Below are 24,719 nucleotides of genomic sequence, written 5' to 3' on the forward strand. Positions count from 1 at the left end.
GTCACTAAGATAGACCACATTCTGGACCATTAAACAGACCTTAAAAATATAAAAAAAATAGAAATCATACTATGTATGCTTATAGAACACTGAAAATTAAACCAGAAACCAATATCAGAAAGATAGCTGGAAAGTTTTAATACTTGGAGATTAAACAACATTCAAAACTTCACAAAGGTCCTAGGACAAGTCTCAGGAGAAATTAAAAAATATCTGAACTAAATGCAAATGAAAACACTAATAGAAATCTGTAGGATGAAGTGAAAGTAGTGTTTAGAAGGAAATTTACAGCACTGAATGCTTATATTAGCAAAGAATAAAGATATTAAAAAACTATCTAAGCCCTCACCCTTGTTTAGTCACTACGCCATTTCTAACTCTTTTGTGACCCCCATGGACTACAGCGTGCCAGGCTATTCTCTCCATGGGATTTTCCAGGCAAGAATACTGGAGTGGGTTTCCATTTCCTTCTCCAGAAGATCTTCCCAACTCAGGGATCAAACCCATATCTCTCACTTGGCAGGCAAATTCTTTACCATTGAGCCATAAATGGAAAGCCCATAAATATTTATAAAAGCTTTACTAAGAATTGCTAAAACTCAGAAGCAACCAACATGCCTTTAATAAATGGGTAGATAAATTTTGGTATGTCTAGACAATGGAGCATTATTCAACGCTAAAAAAATAAAAGAACTATAAAGTCATTAAAAGACATGGAGGAGCCTCAAATGCATACTGCTAAATGAAAAAAGCCAATCTTAAAAGGCCACATATTGTATGATTCCAACTATATAACATTCAAGAAAACAATAGACAAAACTGTGAATACAGTAAAAAAAAAAAAAATTAATGGTTGGTGTAGGGTTTGACATAGGAAGGGAGGGATAAACAGGTGGAGCATGGGGAATTTTTAGGGCAGTCAAACTACTCTGTATGATACTGTAAATACCGTAAAGGTAGATACTTGTCATTCCACATTTTTCCACACTCAGAGAATGCATAACACCAAGATGAGCTTTTTCATAAATTGTGAACTTGGCTTGATAATGATGGGTCAACGAAGGTTCATCGCCTGTAACAAAGATACCATACTGACGCTGGATGTTGATGGAGGGGAAGGCTACGTGTGAGGAGGTGAGCGGGTATATGGGAATTCTTTCTGCTCAACTGTGCTGTGCATCTAAAACTACTCTAAAAAATGAAGCCTCTTAAATATTAAAACATGCTTCTATATCACAACTGTCGTAGTATAATGTTAAAAACGTACAATATTATGTATAGCATGACCTCAACTGAGTGAAAGGCACTGTATTAAGCAGTAGGAAAGAGTGATGAACAGAATAGATTACGGTCCCTACAGCCAAAGCGCTCACAGTCTGGTAAGAAAGACAATCATCAAAACAAAATGCCAAAATCATCAAAATAAATATATGGTTGCAAACTCTAACAACCATTTTCAAGAAATGTCCCAGGAGCCCACAAGGGAGCCGAATTTAGACAGGAAATGGGCGTAGCATGGTACTAAAGGCCAGGCGATGTGACTTTGAGGAAGTGACATTAAGACTGGACCTAAAAGAGGAGCAGGGACTAACCCTGTGAAGAGATGGATGAAAGAATACGTGTGAGGATATTGTCCCCAGCATGGCGTTGGTGCCCGTCACCGGAGAAAGATAACTGTGGCAAGCACGTGCAATGGAGTACTACCCCGTACTAGAATGGATAAGCTAGGCTGGCAAAACAGCAACAGAAATGGTCCCCAAAACAATGTTGGGAAGGGACAAGAAGCGCAATGAGATTTATTATGCAATACCATTAATGAAACGTAAAAACATACACTCACAGAAAGCACAATATATCAGAGATGGGCATATCTCTAAACACATACTTAACAAAATGGCTACTTTTGTGGGAAAGGGAAAAGGGAGAGAAAGCATGGGATCTGAAGAGAAAAAAATAATAAAACTAAAAAAGATGGAATGAACTGCAGAGTATGACAAACTCAATTTTGCGGCTGAAGGACAAAAAAAGAAAAGATGACACTGGAAAGGGAATTTGCTGGTAGAGGAAACATCATATTCCAAAGCACCAAGACAGAAAAGTTCTGGCTTTCTGAGGAGCCCAAACGCAAGAGTTATGTGGTATCTGGAGCAACGAGAAGGGGAGGAAGACGTGGCTAAAATACAGTTAAGAGCAAAGCACAGGCCAGACTAGCGTGTCCTCAAGAGGATGGGGAACACGTGTACACCCGTGGCGGATTCATGTTGATATGTGGCAGAACCAATACAATATTGTAAAGTAATTAGCCTCCAATTAAAATAAATAAATATAAATTAAAATTAAAAAAAAGACTCCACCAGGGGCTTTGGATTCCATCCTAGTTACAGAGTCTTGAGAAGTGAAAAGACAATGAATAGAAAATTTAAAACCACTAGGAAACAGTTACTTAACATTGATTACATCTGGATGAAATTCTCTTTGGTGGTCTTATAAAAAATGTACCTGTGTTTTAAAAATACTTTTAAAACAAATACTTCTATAGAAAGAAAAGTAGGTTATATTGAAAAGACACTTTTCTAAAGTGTTCAAAACTAGCATTTTGTAGGTTCAAGGAACAGAATTACAATTATGGTTTAGGAGATATCAACTATTCCATAGTATAATAACGTATTGTAAATGTGTCTGCAAGAACTAATATTGCCCTTAAAGGGTGTAGTGGATTCATTTAACGCTTGTTCCTTTAAAGCATTTATTACTTTTTGTATTTGTTATTAAAATATTCTTTCATTATTCTAATGAGAAAATCCCCATAAAACAGAGAGAACGAAATGAAAATCCACAGTCTAACAAAATTACTTTCTAAAACCAAGAATTAATACAGATAAAAGAGCTATCATCTTGAATAAATATGAAAGATATAAAGAAACAGAGGAAGAGGCCATAATCATTGAGCAGCCCTTAAATGCACTGAAATAAATACGGTTTATTACTCCTAACTCGTGACACAGGTAGGCCTGAGGCATTACATTCCACTCCTCCTTATCTTCTCATGCATATATGGCCCTTTCATAAAAGCCAAATGGCCATTAGACGATGCATTCTCACAAGAGACAAAGGCTTATACAATTTCGGTCTGAAATAGCAATTTTAAATTAATGCTACTAATTTATTTATACATGTCTGTGATGGATTCACTCTGCTACGAAGCAATGCTAAATATGGCAAAAGGCATCATCAAACCTGGTGCTCTGTGACAACCTAGAGGAGTGGGATGGTATGGGAGGTGGGAGGGAGATTCAAGAGGGAGGGGACATATGCATGAAAGTGAAAATAGCTCAGTCGTGTCTGGCTCTTTGTGACCCCATGGACTATACAGTCCATGGACTATATAGTCCCTGGAATTCTCCAGGCCAGAATACTGGAGTGGGTAGCCTTTTCCTTCTCCAGTAGATCTTCCCAACCTAGGTATCGAACGCAGGTCTCCCTCATTGCAGGCGGATTCTTTACCAGCTGAGCCATAAGGGAAGCCCAGGAATACTGGAGTGGGTAGCCTATCCCTTCTCCAGGGGATCTGTCTGACCCAGGGATCAAACCAGGGTCTTCTGCATTGCAGGCAGATTCTTTACCAACTCAGCTATCATGGCTGATTCATGTTGATGTATGGCAGAAAGCAACACAACATTGTAAAGCAATTATCCACTAAAATTTTTAAAAAGAAATTAAATAATCCTAACGATAAAAAAAGATGGAACAGAATGAAACATTTAAGTGTTCAAAGGCCTATAGGTGTTTTAGCTTATTCCCCATCTTATTAATAGGCTTTCTCTCTGCATCCAGACCAATCTTCAAAACTTTTTGAAGAAAAAGCCTTTCTTTATCTGGGGAAGACCTCTTTAATGAAAACTATGGGGGAATACTCCAGGAGAAATCAGCACACAAGAGGAATATTCTATATACAGCGCTTGTATCACCAACTGGAGGAAAGCAGTTTCAGAGAATTGAATCTATAAACTCTGAGACCAACATTAATATTATTCAGGTTTTAATAAACAAGCCTGGGACAGGTTTGATGGGAATTTATAAGCCAGAGAAATACCCACAGAGCCACTTGAGCTGTTGTCCTGCTTTGGAATCCCCCATCCCCACCTACTGGAAAATCCTCGCATAGGGGAAACCCCTCGTCCTCCACCAGCCCTATTCAGTGTCTCTTCTTCTCTTCTTTCTCCCCTGCATTCAAGCACTCCTACTGCACCCACATGTCAGGTTTTTTTATATTTATGGAAAATCTTTCCAAAAAATGGCAAGATTTCCAAAGTACCTGGTGAGCAGAAAGGAGAGACCTTGTTGAACCAAAAGACAGAGGAGTTCCAGGCCCAAGGGTGCTCTAGGGAAAGGCACAGGGTGAAAGGGAACAGAAAGAAAACAGGCATGCACAGAGATGGTCCAGAGATGACGTCAGCATCTTTAAGGTCATAGGCAATAGGTACGGCCCACTTGGCTTATTAAAAGAAATCAATAATATATTCCCTGTAGTCTATGAAATGTGAGACTGTCCTTTCCTTTCTTACAGTGCTTCAACCCGTGGAAAGATTTAGAACTTAGATTTATGCACTTCCATTAGAAAAATCTGCCTACAAACTGAGGGAAAAGATTGGAAAGGTAAAACTATAACCTTTAGAAAGCAGCTCCTGGACATGATTTGAAACATTCCTGGTGATTCTCCTCCCTTCGTGATGTGAAACCATTTAATACACAAGTCTAGAAAAGTTCTTATTTGGGTGTTATTTTTCATCCTGTAACAGCAATATAAAATGCTACAACATTTAAAAAATTTAGTTCAAATAGTCACTGATATTCCAGATATTCATATTTGGCAGAAATTTTAAAAAATAAGCTAGATGGGACAGAAAGTCAGAGGAGAAGCCCAAAAAGACATCAATTAATTCTTTCAAATGTTTAAAGAAGAATTAATACCAATTCTCCATAAACACTTCTGAAAAAGAAAAGAGGAGGGGATATTTCCTAACTCATTCCATTAGCTAGTATTTACTTGACATTAAAATCAGACATCACGAGAGAAAATACTATAGACTGATATCTATTATGAATATGGATGCAAGAATTCTGACCCTCCACCCCAATTCTGGCAAACCAAACCTAGCAATATATAAAAAGAATTAGACAACATGACCAAGTGGGCTTTATCCTAGGAACACAAGGTTGGTTTAACATTAAAAAATCAATTAATGTAATATACCATATTGACAGAATAAAACACAAAATAACATGATTATTTCATTAGACATAGACAAAGTATATGACAAAACTGTAACACCCATTCATGACAAAAACACTCACAAAACTAAGAATGTAAGGGATCTTCCCTCAATCTGAAAAAGGCCTTCTAATCTATGAAAAACTCTCAGCTAACATTACGCTTAGTGGTAAAAGACTGGATACACCCCCTTTAAGATCAGGAACAAGTCAAGAATGTCCACTCTTACTGCTTCTACTCAACATTGTACTAGACATTCTAGAACAGCAATCAGACAAAAACTGAAGTAAAAGGCATTCATACTGGGAAGAAGTGAAACTATCTCTATTTGCAGATGACATGATCTCATATACAGACAATCCTAAGGAACCCTCTAAAAAATATTAGACCTAATAAACAAACTCAGCAAGGTGACAGGATCCAAGATCAATATACACAAATCAATTGTACCCTTGTAATGAACAATCTGAAAATGAAGTTAAAAACATAATGTCATTTAAATTAGCATCAAAGAGAATAAAATATTTAGGAATAAACTTAAGAAAAGAAGTGCAAAACATATACTCTGAAAAGTACAAAACATGGCTGAAAGAAATTAAATATGTACATATAATGTTCATGGATCAGAAGACTTTATCGTCTTAAGATAGGAAACAACTCCCCAAAGTGATCTTCAATGCAATATCTATCAGAAATTCCAGTTAGGTTCTTTGTAGATACTGACAAAACTGACCCTATAATCCACGGGATTTCAAGGGACTCCTTGGAGAAGGAAATGGCAACCCACTCCAGTACTCTTACCTGGAAAATTCCATGGATAGAGGAGCCTAGTGGACTACAGCCCATGGGGTTGCAAAGAGTCAGACATGACTGAGCAACTTCACTTTCCTTCTTTTCTTTTCAAGGGTGAAACGATCTTGAAAAAGAGGAACAAAGCTGTGGACTAAAACTTTGCAATTTGAAAACTTACCACCAAGCAAGGATAATCAAGACAAAATGGTACTGAAGTAAGGATAGACAGAGAGATCAATGGAATAGAAGTAGAGGGCTCAGAAATAAACCCATATGGTCCACTGATTTTTCAACAAGGGCACCAAAAGCATACAGTGGAGGAAATAACAATCTTTCAAGAAATGGTGCTGGGACAACTGCAGAACCACACGCATAAGAATGAGATATCTTATACCATGGCATAAAAATTACTTCAAGATAGATGAAGAATCTAAATGTAAGAACTAAAACTATGTAACTTAGAAGAAAGTGTTAGTCGCTCAGCCATGTCCAACTCTGTGACCCTGTGGACTGTAGCCCACCAGGCTCCTCTATCCCTGGGATTTTCCAGGCAAAAATACTGGAGTGGGTTGCCATTTCTTCCTCCAGGAGATCTTCCAGACCCAGAGATCGAACCTGTCTCCAATGTCTCCTGCATCAGCAGGCAGATTCTTTACCGTTGTACCACCTGAGAAGCCTCACTTAGAAGAAAACTTAGTGGTAAATCTGTATGAACTTAAATTTGTTAATAGATTCTTAGATATGAATCAAACACATAAGCAACAACATATAAACTGGACTTGATTAAAAACTGTGTTTCCAAGTACACCATCAATGAAGTGAAAAGAAAACCAACAAATGAATGAAAATATTTGCAAATTGAGTTTTTAATAAGAAACTTATATCTAGAATATATTAAGAACTTTTCCAGTTTAATAATAAAAAAACAACACAACTACAATATGGGATAAAGATATGAATAGACATTTTTCCCAAAGTACACAAATTGCCAATGAGCACATGAAAAAATGTACATTATCACTGGCCATTAGGGAAACACAAATAAAATCCACAATGAGACACCACTTCACACCTAGTAGAATTGCCTAGAATCAAAAAGTCAGAAAAGTGCTGATGAGAATATAAAAGAAATTGGAATACTTACACACTCCTGTAAATGTAAAGTGGTGAGCACACTTTGGCATCTACTCAAGTGATTAAATGGAGTTATCACAGGATCTAGCAATTCTACTCCTAGAAATAAACTCAAAAGAACTAAAAAATATGTACATGTAAAAACTTGTACATGAATCTTCACAGCAGCTTTATTCCTAATAGCCAAAAATGTGTGTGTGCGCACGCACACTTAGTCGCTCAGTCGTTTCCAACTCTTTGAGACCCCATGGATTGTAGCCCGCCAGGCTCCTCTGTCCATGGATTCTCCAGGCAAGAATATTGGAGTGGGTTGCCATGCCCTCCTCCAGGGGATCTTCCCAACCCAGGGATGGAACCCAGGTCTCCTGCATTGCAGGTGGATTCTTTACCAACTGAGCCACTAGGGAAGTGCATGAATACTTGAGTGGGCAGCCTATTCCGTCTCCAGGGGATCTTGGCTGAGCTACTGGGGAAGCCAAAAGTTGGGGACAACCCAAATGTCTATCAACTGAGAAATGGGTTAGAAAAATGTGGTCTCTTCATACAATGGAATATTACTGAGCCATTAAAGGAATGATGTATTGATACATGTGAGTTACTACTCAATGAAGTTATTAGTTAAACAAAAGATCAGTGAACTGAAATACACACAGTTTGACAAATGTTCACTGTCAGCATGATTCAAGGGGATGAAGTGGACCAGTGGGAAAGAATGAAGAATTCAGTCACAATCAGGGAGGTGGCTGTAATCAAAGCCCAAAAACTGAATAAAAAATTGCAAAAGAAGCAGGCAAGGAAAGCACACGAAATTGAGACACAGAGGTGAGAATTAACTGAATCTAAAGAAGGTGGCCTCCAAATCTCGTTATCAGAACAACTAGAAGAAAAGGCCTGGCATGTCCCTCTGCAGTGTGGTTAGATCTAGTGATCAGATGAACACAGGCTTTCTGCCCTGTGTGTGACTCAGTGAACAGCTGGATGGCTGCTTCAGACTGCCTTGGAGCAGAGAACCCTCGCCAAGCAGGCTGCATGTATGAATACTAACTAGGCTCAAAAGTTTACAGAAATAATGCCATATAACAATCCTTTTCTACTAGTTGTTTTACAAGTAAAGTTTAGGATTAATCTATTCTTTTTTAATCAGAGTTGTGATTTCATGCTAAGAGATGTTAAATCATTTGATTAAATTTGTAAAACAGTGTTAGGGTGTTTAAGTGAGTTTGATCTGCTGTAAGTTTAGTTTATTAGATAAATAAGAGTCGTTGAAGGGTTTGAGAAGTTTGGCTTGTTGGCATTGTAAACGTTTCTTGTCAGGCATTTCAAAGACTTAAAAAGAAAAATGAATACATTAAATTATAATAGAACTTAAAACAGTGAAAGCAATTTAATTAACCAAGTTTGTAAATGAGAACAACTGTTTAAGAATACAGTCGTATCAACTTGAATCAATCAACCATTAATGAAAGTATCAGTAAAGCTATTTTTAATTTAACTATATTTATCAGTAGTACATTGAGATTTATAAGTTGAGCTTAAATTCTTAAGGGAGACTAGGTTTTAAATATATAATGTTAAGTAGATTTATCAAAAATTTACAACCTAAGTAACATATACTCTTATGTAAAAAAGGCCCCAGACTTTAGTGAAAATACTAATCTTTACATTAATTTCTTTAAACAACTAAATGATGCTTTTAAATACAGAGAGTAAAGCTAGCAGAATTCCTTCATTCTGGAGTGCCTACTAGGGTTCTAAGCACTGGAGACACAGTAGAAACTGGAAGGAATTAAGTCTTGGTCTGCATGGACCTTACATTCCAGTCAGAGAGATAGGTAATAACAAATACTTATATTTCTAAAAATATATTTATATCGAACGTTTAACAGTGGAAGGCAGAATGGTTTGGAGCATGGATTCTGAAGTCAGACAGCCAAGCTCAAACGCTGGCTCCTTAACAGCTATCTGATCTCTGAAAGTGACTGAGCCTCTTGGTGTCTCAGTTCCCTCATTTGTAAACTGGGGGAATGATAATATTGTTACCCTACAGGATATTAAGAAGTTCAAAGAATTAATACCTGCAAAGCACTTAGAACACTGCCTGGCATGCAGAAACTACTATGACTTTCATGACAGAAGAATGTCAGGGAACAAGAGGCAAACAGCAGAGTAAGGGGCAGATAGTGCCGGGTCTGGGGAGCGAGTGGGGACAGCTGTCAATGTGTTGTCAGAACCCACTTCCCTGAAGAGGGGATGACTGATCCTGGGGCTGAGTGTGGTGAGGAAGAGTGTGTGCAAAAGTGAGGAGGGTGTTCAGGGCAGAGGGAAGTGCACAGGCCTTGAGGCAGGGGCAGATGTGAGGAGTGTGAGGAAGAGGAGGAGGAAGCCAGTGTGGAGAAACAGCCAGAAGGAAAAGCCTTTGGATGTATTCAAAGTAGATGTCCATCAGCAGATGAATGGATAAGAAAGCTGTGGTACATATACACAATGGAGTACTACTCAGCCATTAAAAAGAATACATTTGAATCAGTTCTAATGAGGTGGATGAAACTGGAGCCTATTATACAGAGTGAAGTAAGCCAGAAGGAAAAACACCAATACAGTATACTAATGCATATATATGGAATTTAGAAAGATGGTAACAATAACCCTGTATACAAGACAGCAAAAGAGACACTGATGTATAGAACAGTCTTTTGGACTCTGTGGGAAAGGGAGAGGGTGGGATGATTTGGGAGAATGGCATGAAATATGTATAATATCATATACGAAACGAGTCGCCAGTCCAGGTTCAATGCACGATACTGGATGCTTGGGGCTGGTGCACTGGGACGACCCAGAGGGATGGTATGGGGAGGGAGGAGGGAGGAGGGAGGAGGGTTCAGGATGGGGAACACGTGTATACCTGTGGCAGATTCATTTTGATATATGGCAAAACCAATACAATATTGTAAAGTTAAATAAAATAAAATTTAAAAAAGAAAAAAAACAAAGTATAATGGAAAGTTCCTGGAGGGTTTATATGATCGGATCTGCATTTTAAAGGATCTCTGGGTGCCGGGTGGGGACCTGCCGTAGGTGCAGTGTGGCCAGAGGAGCCCAGACAGGAGGCGATGATGCGAGTCAATCTTTTTCTTATTTAATTTTTAATTGAAGTATAGTTGATTAATAATATTATGTTAGTTTTAAGCATACAATAAAGTGATTTGGTGTGACTCATTCTTTACAACCTATTTCCCCTTTAATAATGAGAAATAGGGGTGACTTGGACCACAGCAATAGCTGGTAGATACTGGAAAGTGAATTAATGCTGGATGATATTTTGAAGGTAGAGCCAACAGGATTTGCAGGTGAGATGCTTTGGACAGTTGCGAGCCTTATTACTCAAATTGTGGTCCTTGGACGAACAGCATCAGTATCACCCGGAAGCCTGCAAGAAACACAGAATCTCAGGCCCCAGCTCAGACCTATTTTTTTTTAATTTAATTTAATTTTATTTTTTAACTTTACAATATTGTATTGGTTTTGCCATATATCAACATGAGTCTGCCACAGGTATACACGTGTTCCCCATCCTGAACCCTCCTCCCTCCTCCCTCCCCGTACCATATTGAATCTAACTTGTGTTTTAACAAGATCCCCAGGCAACTTCTCCAAATAGTAAAGCTTGAGAAGCACTAGTCTAGGCAGTGCCGTGGGAGTGGGTAGATGGGGTGGGACAGAGGACAAAGACAGCAAGCTCAAGGATCCAGGCATCCAGGGTGAGGGATGTGCTGTCTATGCAGGTATTGACAGCTTAGGGAATGACGACTACCATGTAGCGGAGAGAAATTAAGCAAATCTTCAGTGTGCTCAGGGCAGTGGCCAAGAGTAAAGGAAAGAGCTGCAACCAGAAGGGGCATCTAAAGCAGATACTACAACACTGTTTACAATAGCTAAGACATGGAAACAACCTAAATCATCGACAGAGGAATGAATAAAGACCATGTGGTACGTTTGTGCAATGGACTATTAGTCAGTAAAAAGAATGAAATAATGCCATTTGCATCAACATGGATGGACCTAGAGATTGTCATACTGAGTGAAGAAAGTCAGAGAAGGAGAAAGATCATGACATTCCTTTTATAAGGAATTTAAAAAGAAATGATACATTTGTATCATCTTACAAAACAGACTCAAAGACTTAGAGAAAGAACTTACGGTATACACTGTTATATTTAAAGTGGATAACCAACAAGGACCTACTGCATGGAACTCTGCTCAATGTTATGTGGCAGCCTGGATGGGAGGGGAGTTTGGGGGAGAATGGATACACGTATGTGTACGGCTGAGTCCCTCCACTGTTCATTTGAAACTAACACAACATTGTTAATTGGCTATACACCAAAACAAAAGAAAAAGTTGAAAAAAGAAAAAAAGCAGGTGCTTCTATGAAGCAGGGTCTTCTAAGAAGTCTTCTGAGAAGCAAGGAGAGGGAAACACTGGTCTGAGAGCAGAAACCAGGACAAGGACCCCAGCAGCTCCTCCGCTGAGAAGATAATTGAGGTTGTGAGTGAAAGCTACCTGAGAGAGCTACAAGAAGAGCAGGGTCCTCAGAGGCAGCCGCTTAGGTTACCAAATGTGACACTAACACAGCACCTGACCCGCAGCTGTCAAAGCGCCAGAAGCATCAAAGTGGGGCAGGTTTTGTTTCTTTGGGTTCTCCTGACAATGCAAACACACCTTGAAATATCTGCACCTCTAAGCATGAGATGCTTCAAAACCATGCCGAAGTTTATTTAAATAATTTGCTTCTGGATAGGAGATAGTAACATATGCATACAACTTCAAAAGCACTGATAAAAGTCTTTTTAAGTTCTGAAATGAAGAGATCTAAACTCTGCACATAGTAAGTCTTTAAAAGATTTTATTTTATTAATAATAGACCGTTACGTAACATTTAAAAATATTAACTTTTTGAATCCTCATAACAGTAAGTAGTTAGTAAGTGGGGACCATTCTACCCCTCTTTACAGATGCGTAAATTGAGACCCAGGGGTTTGGGTACATCCCACAAGCCCTCACAGTTGACAGACAGCAGAGCTGGGGTTCCGATCCAGGCCATGGAGCTCCAGGCTCTGCGCTGTCATCTCTGTGTTGCTTCTCTTCAACTCAATATAGGAAAATTTCTTTGGGAAAAAAAAAAAAAAATTACAGACTCACTGGATATAAGAAACCTTCAGCAAATTATGTTTATTTTCAAGGCAGACTTATCCCAAGTTCCTTCCAGACAGATAAGAAATCAATCCTATATTTAAAGAGCCTTTGGGAGGCCATGCATTATTTCCGCTGATAACTGACTCCAATGTCAGATGCCTCTGACTGCCACGGTCCTCTTCTCCCACTTAACCTGAAACACTGCTGCTACAATGCAAGCACATCTCCCCTTGGCAGCTCTCCTAAGACCAGCCTGCTAGGCTCTGAAATTTTAAATCCATTCCATTTCAGGGCCCCCCCCTTCTCGCTCTTTTTCCCTTGCACATCCTCGAAGTTTCCCCTGCTGAATCATTACATTCATTATTCAGTCCAAAATGCCCTAACTATGATTGCCCTGCAAATCCGCTCTTAACTTGGGGCATGAGAAGCCAGGGACATTGAAGGTGTTGTGACCAAGTGTCCTTATGTGACTTGAGCGGAGATTACCCCGGTGGAGAGGCTGGGAGGACAAGCACGTGTCACCAAGGAGATGTGCTGCTCTTGGGTCTCACTCTCAGTAAACACAACCCAGAGGTCTGGCTACACACACAGGGGACCCGAAACTGCAGTGCCTTTGTTACAAATCACCTCTGCCTCCTCTTGTGTCATTAGCTAGTGACAACAAGAGGAGGCAGTTGTCACATGAATTCAATGATAAGAATGCACTACTATCTATAAAGTAAACAGCACAGTACTGGACAGCACAGGGAGCTATATTCAATATCCTGGAAAACCTACTGTGGAAAAGAATATAAAAAAGAAAAAAGTGAATCACTTTGTGGTACACAACATTGTGATTCAACTATACTTCAATTTAAAAGAAAGAACTGAGTATCTCCTATGTTTGGGGGCTTTAAGTGTCTCAAAGGCTGAGAACCAATGAATGAGCAGAAGAAAGCAAATATGTGCAATGATCTGCCTAGTAGCTTTAACTTATGCCAATGACATAGGCTGAAAAAGTGTACAGAAGGGCCTTAAACTTACAGTCTAGCATCTTTTAAGGAGAAAGCAATGGCACCCCACTCCAGTGTTCTTGCCTGGGGAATCCCAGGGACGGGGCAGACTGGTGGGCTGCCGTCCATTGGGTCGCACAGAATCGGAAACGACTAAAGCGACTTAGCAGCAGCAGCAGCATCTTTTAAAAACCCTGAAATGCCTTTCAAAAATCCATCTTGGCTATCACAGAAATATGTAACATGAATTTAGCAGTTGTACCGTTGTAAGACGCTTATCTGTGCATGGTAACAACCCGCTGACAAACACTGGGAGCTTCTTTTCCCTGGTTCCCGGCCGCCCACTCTGCTGCCTCCATCAACATTTGGCTAAACTTGATGAATCTAAAAGAATAAGCCCAAGTCCTTAAATAAAGGCCGCACTGTTGACCCGCCCCCCCCCCCGCCCCCACCAGCTCACATTCCCAAAGCACCGTGGTCTTCGGGATCAGTCAGAGGGGTTCAACCAAAGACAGAGCACCTCGGTTTCCTGAGTTACAGACTGTGCAGCTACATCCTAAGGATAAACTGCATCTCTCAACCTTGTTTTTCCTATCACTCCCCCACTCCCTGCCAATACACCAAGAAGCCTTTATTAACCTAAACACCCACATGATATTGTGATACCACAGGCTACTATAGATCCGATTTTGTACTTCATATATATTTAAATTTTATACATATAGAGCAAAATTTATTCATCCCCCCAAGAACCGATGCTTGCCCCTCTTGAAGATGCCATCACCCTTCTTGAGGGTGTATGGGATAATGATATCTACTTTCCAGTGCTGTTCAATAAAGAGTTCATGAGCATGACTGAGCTCCAGGCACAGTTGAGATCTTTCTTCTATGGCGCTGATGTCTTAGTGGTTAATCTGTGTATGTGCACATTTCCCTGAGAACAAGGGAAGTGTTTATTCTTTATTATAATGCAACCCTGTACCACGCGTTGCTAGACTGGACTAAATAATGTAAATGGTGCAAAAAAAGTTCATCACCGTCCTGTGGACCCATCTCTAAAACCCTACCAACAGCCTCCAAACTGCCACAGAGCACAAAGCACAGAATTGGGGCTGGGAGGGACTGAACTGGTTAATGTGCGCATGAGCAAATCAGATCTCTTTTCAATGTGGATGTGTTTTTTTTTTAACCTCAGTTCTCCATTGAAGGAGGCCCTCAATGGAGCTAGAAGCATATTTAGGTATCGATAAGCTGTATGTCCGGCTAAAATCCTTATGAAAATGAATACATCCTTTTGATTTTGTGAAACTTTCAGAAAGGAAAAGCAAAATATACTATTCAACTGTGCCTTAATATAAGTCGAGATAATTAAAAAAAACCCTCCTTTATGTTATTTCATGCAAAAATGTTATACAATTTAGAAGTGGCTATGAAACAAGCTTTATTCATTTTTCTATTTCTTCTACTATCTGAATGTTTTAAGTGAAGCTATGGAATCAAATCACAGAATCGCTTTTAAAGAGACAACAGCTTACATATAGCCATGTAGTCATTTCATGGGCATACCTGAAGGGACCTGGCCCTTTATTATTTGTCCTGTAAATCAAAGTTCAGGGTTAGTTTTTCTTGACTGAGGATAATAAGAAAATCCTTGTTTCCCAGTTATTTTTAGGGGAAAACAAAAACATTATTAGCTAATTTTTACAGAATGAGCAGACTGAAGACTCACCCTCAGAGCACAGCGAGTCCTTCCCTCCCTACGTGAAGCAAAGCACAACTCTGCGCCGAGGAGTAGACAGAACTGCGCCCCCGCACATGCCCGTTAAAGGGAAAACATCCCCAGCCCTGGAATTTGTCTCTTGGAGCTGCTGATGGTGTGCGAGCAGCAGGGGTAGGAGGAGGATGAGAAAGGCTTGGCCGGGCCAGGTGGCCCAGGGACACCGGGGGACCAGCTTCCCCCCCTCTCACGGCTCCGAAGGGGAGGGTCAACCCTGCACCAGGCCACACTTGTGCCCCCAGTTCAGCTGTCCCTTCCAATACTCTTGAAAATAAGTGTTTTACCACCCGCTTTTCTTCTCTGCCGTCTCAGCTGCAAGTCGAGGTGACCTCAAGCAGACATGGTGTGCGCAGCAGCCAGAAACGAGGCCGAATCTGAAAGGGCCGCAAAGGAGAGGGTTTCCACACCGGCTCCTTCTCCTTGCTTCCTGCCCCACCATCTCATCTCCGGGGCAGGCTCTCGTCCCTAAGGCTAGGTACCCGGCCCCGGCTTTGTTTAACTTTCTCTCAGTGTGTGTCATAACCTTAAATTCTGTGAGGACTGGGAGAGGAGCTAGGGGTGTGACATCTGCCTCCCCTTCTTACTCAGAAACAAAAGAGCTTCTCATCCTTCAAACTGTTCTCCGACACAGTCTCCTGATTTGTCAGCTATTTATGGAGCAGTCTCAACGTGCCCAGCACTGGGTTAGGCCAGTGTTTCACTCAGAGAGGAGTCAATAGATTGTAAGGAACGTGTCACTGTCCTCAATCTGGTGCTGGAAGAGAGGCTGGCGTGCCACCGGCTGGCATATGTGGCTGACGGGCAGACAACTGAAGCAATGCGTGAAAGAGAATGACTGCCCGAGCGAGCTGGCAGTCCAACCCCAAGAGCCAGAGTAGTATCACCCCAGGTAGAAAGTGAGGAGTGATGCTTGAGAAGGTTAGAGACGAAAATGTTCTAGAGGCTTTGAAGAGAAAACACAATGCATCTTAAAATCTGTATCTAAATGGTATTTCACTATAACTGTTTAATTAAAATACTCTAACCATCATCAAAAAGAAATAACCCTCTATCTGTATCAAGTAAATTCTGTTGCTATGAACCAAGATGTCAGCACGAGTCTTTCTTTTTGCTCTAGTAGGATTCACTTTTCACTTTCATGCATTGGAGAAGGAAATGGCAACCCACTCCAGTGTTCTTGCCTGGAGAATCCCAGGGACGGGGGAGCCTGGTGGGCTGCCGTCTATGGGGTCCCACAGAGTCGGACACGACTGAAGCGACTTAGCAGCAACAGCAGGATTCAGTAGAGGGTGGGGAAAGATGTCATCAGGAAACTCAGGTTTAGCTAGCCAGTAAAGGTGCTAAGACTGTTTCATCACATTTTGATATATTTACAAAAAGAATAAGTTGGTCCAATGAAAGGCTTTTCTTTTTCAGAGTTGGCCAGGGCATCCTCTGATGTCTCAAGGATAGCTTGATGACCCTTTGTTTGGTTGACAGGATTCAAGAATTAAGTTGATAGCTGGCAAGGTAACTTTGAAAGTCCCTCTCACCCCTAAAGTTTCAAAATTCTGTGACTCTGACAGATGTGTGCATTTGGGGATTGTTGGTGGAAGTCACTCAGAACTAAGAAGGCAGGACCCTTCAGACACCCATAAGAAACAGGGCATATGAGTTCCGAACTGAATGTCCTAAAGGATTATCATGTGAATCTGAGATTGTAATATTTTAAGATACATACAGTGTTTGTAATACGACAGTTAAGCTTCTTATTCATACCTGGGCCTTGTGGAGAACAGATTAAGTTATCTTTCATTTACTGAATTTAGATTATTGTCCTTTCTGCACCAAATCTGCTTTCCATATATGGTTTTAACTTCCATTTCACAGAAACCAGAGGTTATCTGATGAAAATTCCCTTAATTTTACTTTCTTTGAGCCTTAACTACTTTCCTCCGTTCCCTTCCTCCCATCTCTTTAGATGAAGACCAAGCTGGTCTTAACCACCCTATTCTCTTCTTTCAGTATCTTTTTGGTACCTCCAAAAGAAATCCCTTCATTGCCCCATATTCAAGTCTCTTCTTCCATATTCAGTGTATCTTTAAATTCCCACAACACTCACCACTTCACACAAGTTAGAATCTCAGATTACTCTCCAAGCCTTCTCCCTGACCCCCACACATCACTGGGTACCACTTTCTCAGGACTTGGCACAGGAAAGGAGACAGCTTCTTAGTCTGGGCCCCTCCCTTCTGGCCTAGATCAGATCCTATGATAGGCTCTTGGATGGTTTTCTTGTCCCTAGAGCCCGTTACAATAGGCTGCCAAGGTTTTCCTTCTGAAGCACAGAGAGCATGTGTATTACTCAGATAACTTAAAGCCTGTCGTGCCCTCTCCAGTTCTCTAGCAGAGTTTCTCAAAGTGCAAGACGTAGGCAGTGACACAGGCCAAAGATTCAGGAGGCATTTGACAATGAATTACACTAGCACAGAGACTCGGGATTAAAAAATATCATTTTAATCATTTATTGTCATTTGAATCTTCTTGTGAACTTTTTGATGTGTTTAAGAACAAGCATCAGTTAGAGTCAGCAGGTCAAGATCAGGCCTTAGACATCTGCCAGTCTCTTTTTAACAAGCCTATAGGTTCAGCTCAGAGCAGAAGTGAAGGAAGATTGTCAAAGGAGAATTTAATAACTCTGTTGGGTTTTCTGGATTTATTTAGAGCAAGTAATATGGGTTTACTATTGACCATAGTGATAGTACATTTCCTTTTAAAGTAAAGGTATTCAAGAAAAAAAAGCCAATTTAGTAAAGGTTCTCAAAAAAAAAAAAAAAAAAACACACACACAGGTGTTAATAACACAAGCATTGCAAAGGAAGTCTAAGAGAACAGAGCTATAAATGAAAATCCAGACTCATTTTCCCGTGCATCAGCCCCAGTCTAACTAAATCTCCAACCACAGCCCTTCTTTATAAAGTCTCTGCTCTGTGACCACACCTGCTGTTGCCCTGGTCCATACCCGTATTTATGCTGTTCTTTCTGTCTGTACTAGTCTTCCTCACTTTTGGACCTTTTGAAATTCTATTTATTTTGAAGTCCTGACTCAGATCTTTTCTTCTCTGAGGAGTCTTCCCCAAGCATTTAAATTCTGATTTATGATCGATCTGCTTGTCCTTTGGCTATGGTGCTTATTTTATTCTCTCTCTTGTTAGAGTGTGTTCACACAGTTACCCTACTATACTGTAAATTCCTAGAGGGCAAAGACGATGCCTTTCTTTTAAAATATATATTTCTGCCCCCAGTACAGATATTGAGAATGACAATATATAAAAGTAAATATGTATGTATGTGTGTATATATATATATATGCAAATGAAATGAGTAGGAATTTTTGATCTTATCTCATTGTCTGCTCCAGAAGCCACAGGTAGCACTTTTTTTATCTTAATAAATAACTTTAGAAATAAATCTTAACATAAATTAGAGCAACTCGAACTTACTGAGTAGAAAACAACTTAGGAAGCACTTCCTAAGTCCCTGAGGAGAATAGATTTCTATTAGTCTCCTCATTTAACATGTATGATTTTGTCTTTTTTGGCCTGTGAGTTTTTTGGGATTTTTGGTGGGGGATGAGTAGGTGGGGAGCTGTGTTCCAATCTAATTAAGTCATAGCACATGAAGAACAAAACTTAAATATTAGAATTAACCACTTATCCTTTTATGCAACAACTACTGACTGATGGCTGGCATGCCTCCAGGTACCAGGCACATGGAAAATCAAAGCCACCATGCTGCCCTGGTGGAGCCAAGCTGGGATCATTCACACCACACTCCGTGCAAACAGGGGTATGAGCCTCGCTGCCCTGCCTCAGGTGACTTGCAGCTGACAGTTACTAGACTTACTGGACCTCAGCTTCTTGTGCTAGGTACTGGGGAGGTGTGCACTTATCTCTTTCAACTGTGTTTGCCACAGGGCATTATCCTGTGACAGGCTCTGGACAGTCAACAATAATGAGCCCCATGATTATAAAATAATGGGCTCGGAGAATTAAGGACGCTAACAATTATCCAAGTGCTAATCATGTGCCTGGCAAGATGCCAACTGGCCTTAGCAGAACTTGCTTTCTGGACGATTCCAATCAGCCCTGTGGCAGTCATCTACAGGTCTCTGACGACAGCCCACCCCATGAGGCTCACGACTGCTCAGAGAGAGGAGCCAAAGCCTGTGCCCGAAGGGGAGGATGGGGTCAGACTCAGTGACCTGGCCTCGTCACCACAGGCGCCACGATGGTGAGAAGGACTGGAGCTGATCGGTAAGGTACTGAAAAGATTGCACCCAAACGATCAATGTATATAATTTGATATAATAATGTAATACCATCAGTATTATTTTGGGAGTGTCCAGGCATTTCTGGTCCTTAAGAGACCAGCACACAGCCTATTTCTCTGCTTTATGGAAGACTAAGACACATCTGAACAATCCTTAATATGGAGATGCCGCCGGCAGCAGCACGAGCTCGCCATCTGACTGAGTCACCTGCCCCTTTGTGCCTCGTGGTGATCTTAGAAAAGCCTCATTGGAAGAATGGGGCAGTTTTAGTAGACTACCAGTGACTACGCACTGATAATGAAAACCTGGGGAGCCGAAAGGCCACTCAGACACTGTACTTCCTTTCAAAGCATACCAAGAAAGTTCGTTTCAATTTGAATAGAAGTGGGCACATTACAGACACTTCTTTTAAAATGTATTCTACCTTAACAAGACTTAACCCACATGTTGGCTTTTTTTTCTTTTCTTTTTGACAATTTCACCTAAATAGGCTGGTTCACTAGTAAGTAACCATAACTCAGGATTTCTTCCTTTCCAACAAAGAAGTCTATAAAAAGGCTATGTAATATATGCTTAAATCAAGAACATCCAAGGCTATGTGCAAAATAGATTGGAAAATGCTTAAGACAAATTAAGGCTCTATTGGAAAGGTACAAAAATCTGCAGCATTCAAAAAATAAATTTGTTTGGAGAAAGAACCGTGTTTCAATTTTTAGTTACATCCCACCTATGTGTCTTCAGTATGAAAAAATGTGCCCATCAAAAACACTGGGTAAGGAAACGGAACATTATTTTTACCTAGGTTGAAAACTGCTATGAAAAGATAGTCCTCTGGGGCCAGATCAAGCCCAGCCAAAATGAGACATATCTAGAGCCACTCTGAAGGATCACATGGAATGAGGAGGTGGGAAGGGTGAAGCTGTGATGTGACACTAATGTGAAATTCTTATCAGGCTAAAACACCATTAGAGTTCTGGATCTCCTATAAAGCACGTTGTGTGAATATTTTCTTAATTTAATATAAAAATGTTATCAGAACCATGGTACTGTCTGAGAAAGCTGGTGCGTACTCAGTCACTTCAGTGGTGTCTGACTTTGTGGACTGTAGCCCTCCAGGCTCCCCTGTCCATGGGATTCTCCAGGCAAGAATACTGGAGTGGGTTGCCATGCCCTCCTCCAGGGGAGATCTTCCTGACCCAGGGATCGAACCTACATCTCCTGTGGCTCCTACACTGCAGCCAGATTTTTTACTGCTGAGCCACTGGGGAAGCTGGTATCTTTGCTAAATAATAGCTTCTTCCTTTACATTCTTCTGAGGAATGCACATGATGTTTAGGGAAAAAGCAGTCATGTTTAAGAGAAATAGCAAGCAAACTTCATGAGAGGTCTTAATTCATAAGAAAATCAAATGGGAAGGCCCATGTTAAGTAACATCAGCTGACTTGATAGAAATAGTCCTGCACATGGAAGCGGAGATAGGGCAAAGGCATAGTATGTTATGATGCTACTTCATTGCATAACAGCAATGAAGACCAGATGGCCCTTACAGGGGCCAGTAGTGAGCAGCATGGAAGCCTGTTGCACCCACAGCCCAGTCTACACACTGAGGAACAGGGCTGCAAGGAGACTGTAGATGATTTTCTTAGGCAAAGGAAAGTCATTCTGCCAGTGACTACATTTTAACAGCTTCAACTCTCAATCCATCTCATGATCTGTTCCTCCACAACATCCAGATCAGATTTTTTAATGACTCAGTGTTTCTACTGATGTTACCCAAGGTCAGTAAAGTCAAAACCCAGGAGAGCAGACTCCATGACAAATCAAAGGATTTCTTTCACATCTTGTTGAATTATCTTAAGGTGGACACCAGAGATGGGTTTATTTTTTCTTTAAAACATATATAAAAAAACCTATGCTGGCATCTAGCTAGTACTAGTCAGTATAGCTTAGATCACTGACTAACATTTGGATGACATTTGTACCTAGTACTTGACCCAATACCAACGTTTGATCCTTTGTCACCAAAAATAGTTTATAGCTAGTCCTAAATACAGTATAAAGATTATCTGGAAAAAACTCTCCTGATTTAAACTGTGTCAAATATAAATTCATTGCCTGAACCTCAAAGTAAAACTAGAAAAATCCTTTTAAATTGATAATATCACACTGTGCTTGAAACAAACTTGACAAAAATGATGTTTTCTTTAAGACTGGGAGTCAGCAGTACTCTGTGACAACCTAGAGGGGTGGGAGGGCACCAGAATGGAAGGGAGAATGAAAAGGGAGGGGACATACATGTACCATGACTGATTCACGTTGTTTTATGGCAGAAACCAACACAACACTGCAAGGCAATTATTCTCCAATTAAAAACAAATTAATTTAAAAAACCAAAGCTACAGTTTTTGTAGTAGTCATGTATGGATATGAGAGTTAGACCATAAAGAAGGCTGAAGGTCAGAGAACTTATGCTTCTGAACTGTGGTGCTGGAGAAGACTCTTGAGAGTCCCTTGGACAGCAAGGAGATCAAAACAGTCAATCCTAAAGGAAATTAACCCTGAAAATTCATTGGAAGGACTGATGCTGAAGCTGAAGCGCCAAAATTTTGGCCACCTGATGGGAAGAGCTAACTCATTGAAAAAGACCATGATGCTGGGAAACATTGAGGGCAGGAGGAAAAGGTGGCAACAGAGGATGAGATGGTTGGATGGCATCATCGATGCAATAACATGAGTTTGAGCAAACACCAGGAGATAGTGAAAGACAGGGAAGCCTGGCATGCTGCAATCCATGGAGTCACAAAGAGTCGAACATGACTGAGTGACTAAACAACAACAAAAAAGGGGGGTTGGTAGGCAGTACACTTGTTTTATAAAATGCTAGACAGTAACTGTTATAAGCTTTGCAAACCACATATGGTCTCTGTCATATAATACTCCCAAGTCAGTGATTTAAAAAGGTAAAAACTGTTCTTATTGTGGTTTGTTTGAAAACAAGCAGTGGGTCAAATCTGACTCATGGACCATAGTTTACAAAACCTTGCTTGCAATATCTCAGCACCCTGAGAATATGTCCATTTCCTCAACTCATCCTAATACATGACCCTATACAAAATGATCAAGAAGAAGCAGCGATTAAGACAAAGACCAATCCAGACCAGTTCAGTCCCTCAGTCATGTCAGACTCTTTGTGATGCCACGGACTGCAGGACGCCAGGCTTCCCTGTCCATGACCAACTCCTGGAGATTACTCAAACTCATGTCCATTAAGTCAGTGAAGCCTTCCAAACATCTCATCCTCTGTCGTCCCCTTCTCCTCCTGCCTTCAATCTTCCCCAGCATCAGAGTCTTCTCCAGTGAGTCAGTTCTTTGCATCAGGTGGCTAAAGTATTGGAGTTTCAGCTTCAGCATCAGTCCTTCCAATGAATATTAAGGATGGATTTCCTTTAGGATAGACTGGTTGGATCTCTTTGCAGTCCAAAGGACTCTCAAGAGTCTTCTCCAACACCACAGTTTGAAAGCATCACTTCTTCGCCACTCAGCTTTCTTTTTTTTTTAATATAAATTTATGTATTTTAATTAGAGGTTAATTATTTTACAATATTGTATTGGTTTTGCCATACATCAACATGAATCTGCCATGGGTGTACACATGTTCCCCATCCTGAACCCCCCTCCCACCTCCCTCCATGTACCATCCCTCTCGGTCATCCCAGTTCACCAGCCCCAAGAATCCTGTATCATGCATCAAACCTGGACGGGAGATTCGTTTCATATATGATATTATACATGTTTCAATGCCATTCTCCCAAATCATCCCACCCTCTCCCTCTCCCACAGAGTCCAAAAGACTGTTCTATACATCTGTGTTTCTTTTGCTGTCTCACATACAGGGTTATCATTACCATCTTTCTAAATTCCATATATATGCGTTAGAATACTGTTAGAAAACGCAGAAGAACCAGAGTCCAAATTGCCAACATCCTCTGGATCATCGAAAAGGCAAGAGAGTTCCAGAAAAACATCTATTCTCTGCTTTATTGACTATGCCAAAGCCTTTGACTGTGTGGATCACAAGAAACTGTGGAAAATTCTGAAAGAGATGGGAATACCAGACCACCTGATCTGCCTCTTGAGAAATTTGTATGCAGGTCAGGAAGCAACAGTTAGAACTGGACATGGAACAACAGACTGGTTCCAAATAGGGAAAGGAGTACGTCAAGGCTGTATATTGTCACCCTGCTTATTTAACTTCTATGCAGAGTACATCATGAGAAATGCTGGGCTGGAAGAAGCACAAGCTGGAATCCAGACTGCCAGGAGAAATATCAATAACTTCAGATATGCAGATGACACCACCCTTATGGCAGAAAGTGAAGAGGAACTCAAAAGCCTCTTGATGAAGGTGAAAGAGGAGAGTGAAAAAGTTGGCTTAAACTCAACATTCAGAAAATGAAGATCATCGCATCTGGTCCCATCACTTCATGGCATATAGATGGGGAAACAGTGGAAACAGTGTCAGACTTTATTTTTTTGGGCTCCAAAATCACTGCAGATGGTGACTTCAGCCATGAAATTAAAAGACGCTTACTCCTTGGAAGGAAAGTTATGATCAACCTAGATAGCATATTTAAAAGCAGAGACATTACTTTGCCAACAAAGGTCTGTCTAGTCAAGGCTACGGTTTTTCCAGTGGTCATGTATGGATGTGAGAGTTGGACTGTGAAGAAAGCTGAGCGCCAAAGAATTGATGCTTTTGAACTGTGGTGTTGGAGAAGACTCTTGAGAATCCCTTGGACTGCAAGGAGATGCAACCAGTCCATTCTGAAGGAGATCAGCCCTGGGATTTCTTTGGAAGGAATGATGCTAAAGCTGAAACTCCAGTACTTTGGCCACCTCATGCGAAGAGTTGACTCATTGGAAAAGACTCTGATGCTGGGAGGGATTGGGGGCAGGAGGAGAAGGGGAGGACAGAGGATGAGATGGCTGGATGGCATCGCTGACTCGATGGACGTGAGTCTGAATGAACTCTGAGAGTTGGTGATGGACAGGGAGGCCTGGCGTGCTGCGATTCATGGGGTCACAAAGAGTCGGACACGACTGAGCGACTGAACTGAACTGAACTGATACTGTATTGGTGTTTTTCTTTCTGGCTTACTTCACTCTGTATAATAGGCTCCAGTTTCATCCACCTCATTAGAACTGATTAAATGTATTCTTTTTAATGGCTGAGTAATACTCCATTGT

At 40.7% G+C, this 24,719-nt stretch overlaps 1 protein-coding gene across 11 annotated transcripts in view; it reads right to left on the reverse strand.

Annotated features, from left to right (window-relative positions):
- Positions 1-24,719, reverse strand: part of KCNN2 (potassium calcium-activated channel subfamily N member 2) — a 504,825-nt gene that overhangs the window by 85,253 nt on the left and 394,853 nt on the right. The window contains exon 7 of one of the 11 annotated variants that reach the window (XM_086323292.1): positions 6,913-10,625. The exons of 9 other annotated variants lie outside the window; for them this stretch is intronic. In XM_086323292.1, the coding sequence (XP_086179418.1) occupies positions 10,580-10,625 (46 nt within the window). In that variant the 3' untranslated portion in view covers positions 6,913-10,579. Of the gene's footprint in view, positions 1-6,912; positions 10,626-12,084; positions 12,364-24,719 lie in introns of those variants that run through there. One more of the 11 variants, XM_086323293.1, reaches the window with a different exon arrangement.

Source organism: Bos grunniens, chromosome 10, assembly GCF_055505025.1.
Source record: "Bos grunniens cultivar Pamir isolate PY7600 chromosome 10, Bosgru_T2T1.0, whole genome shotgun sequence".
Classification (NCBI taxonomy): domain Eukaryota; kingdom Metazoa; phylum Chordata; class Mammalia; order Artiodactyla; family Bovidae; genus Bos; species Bos grunniens.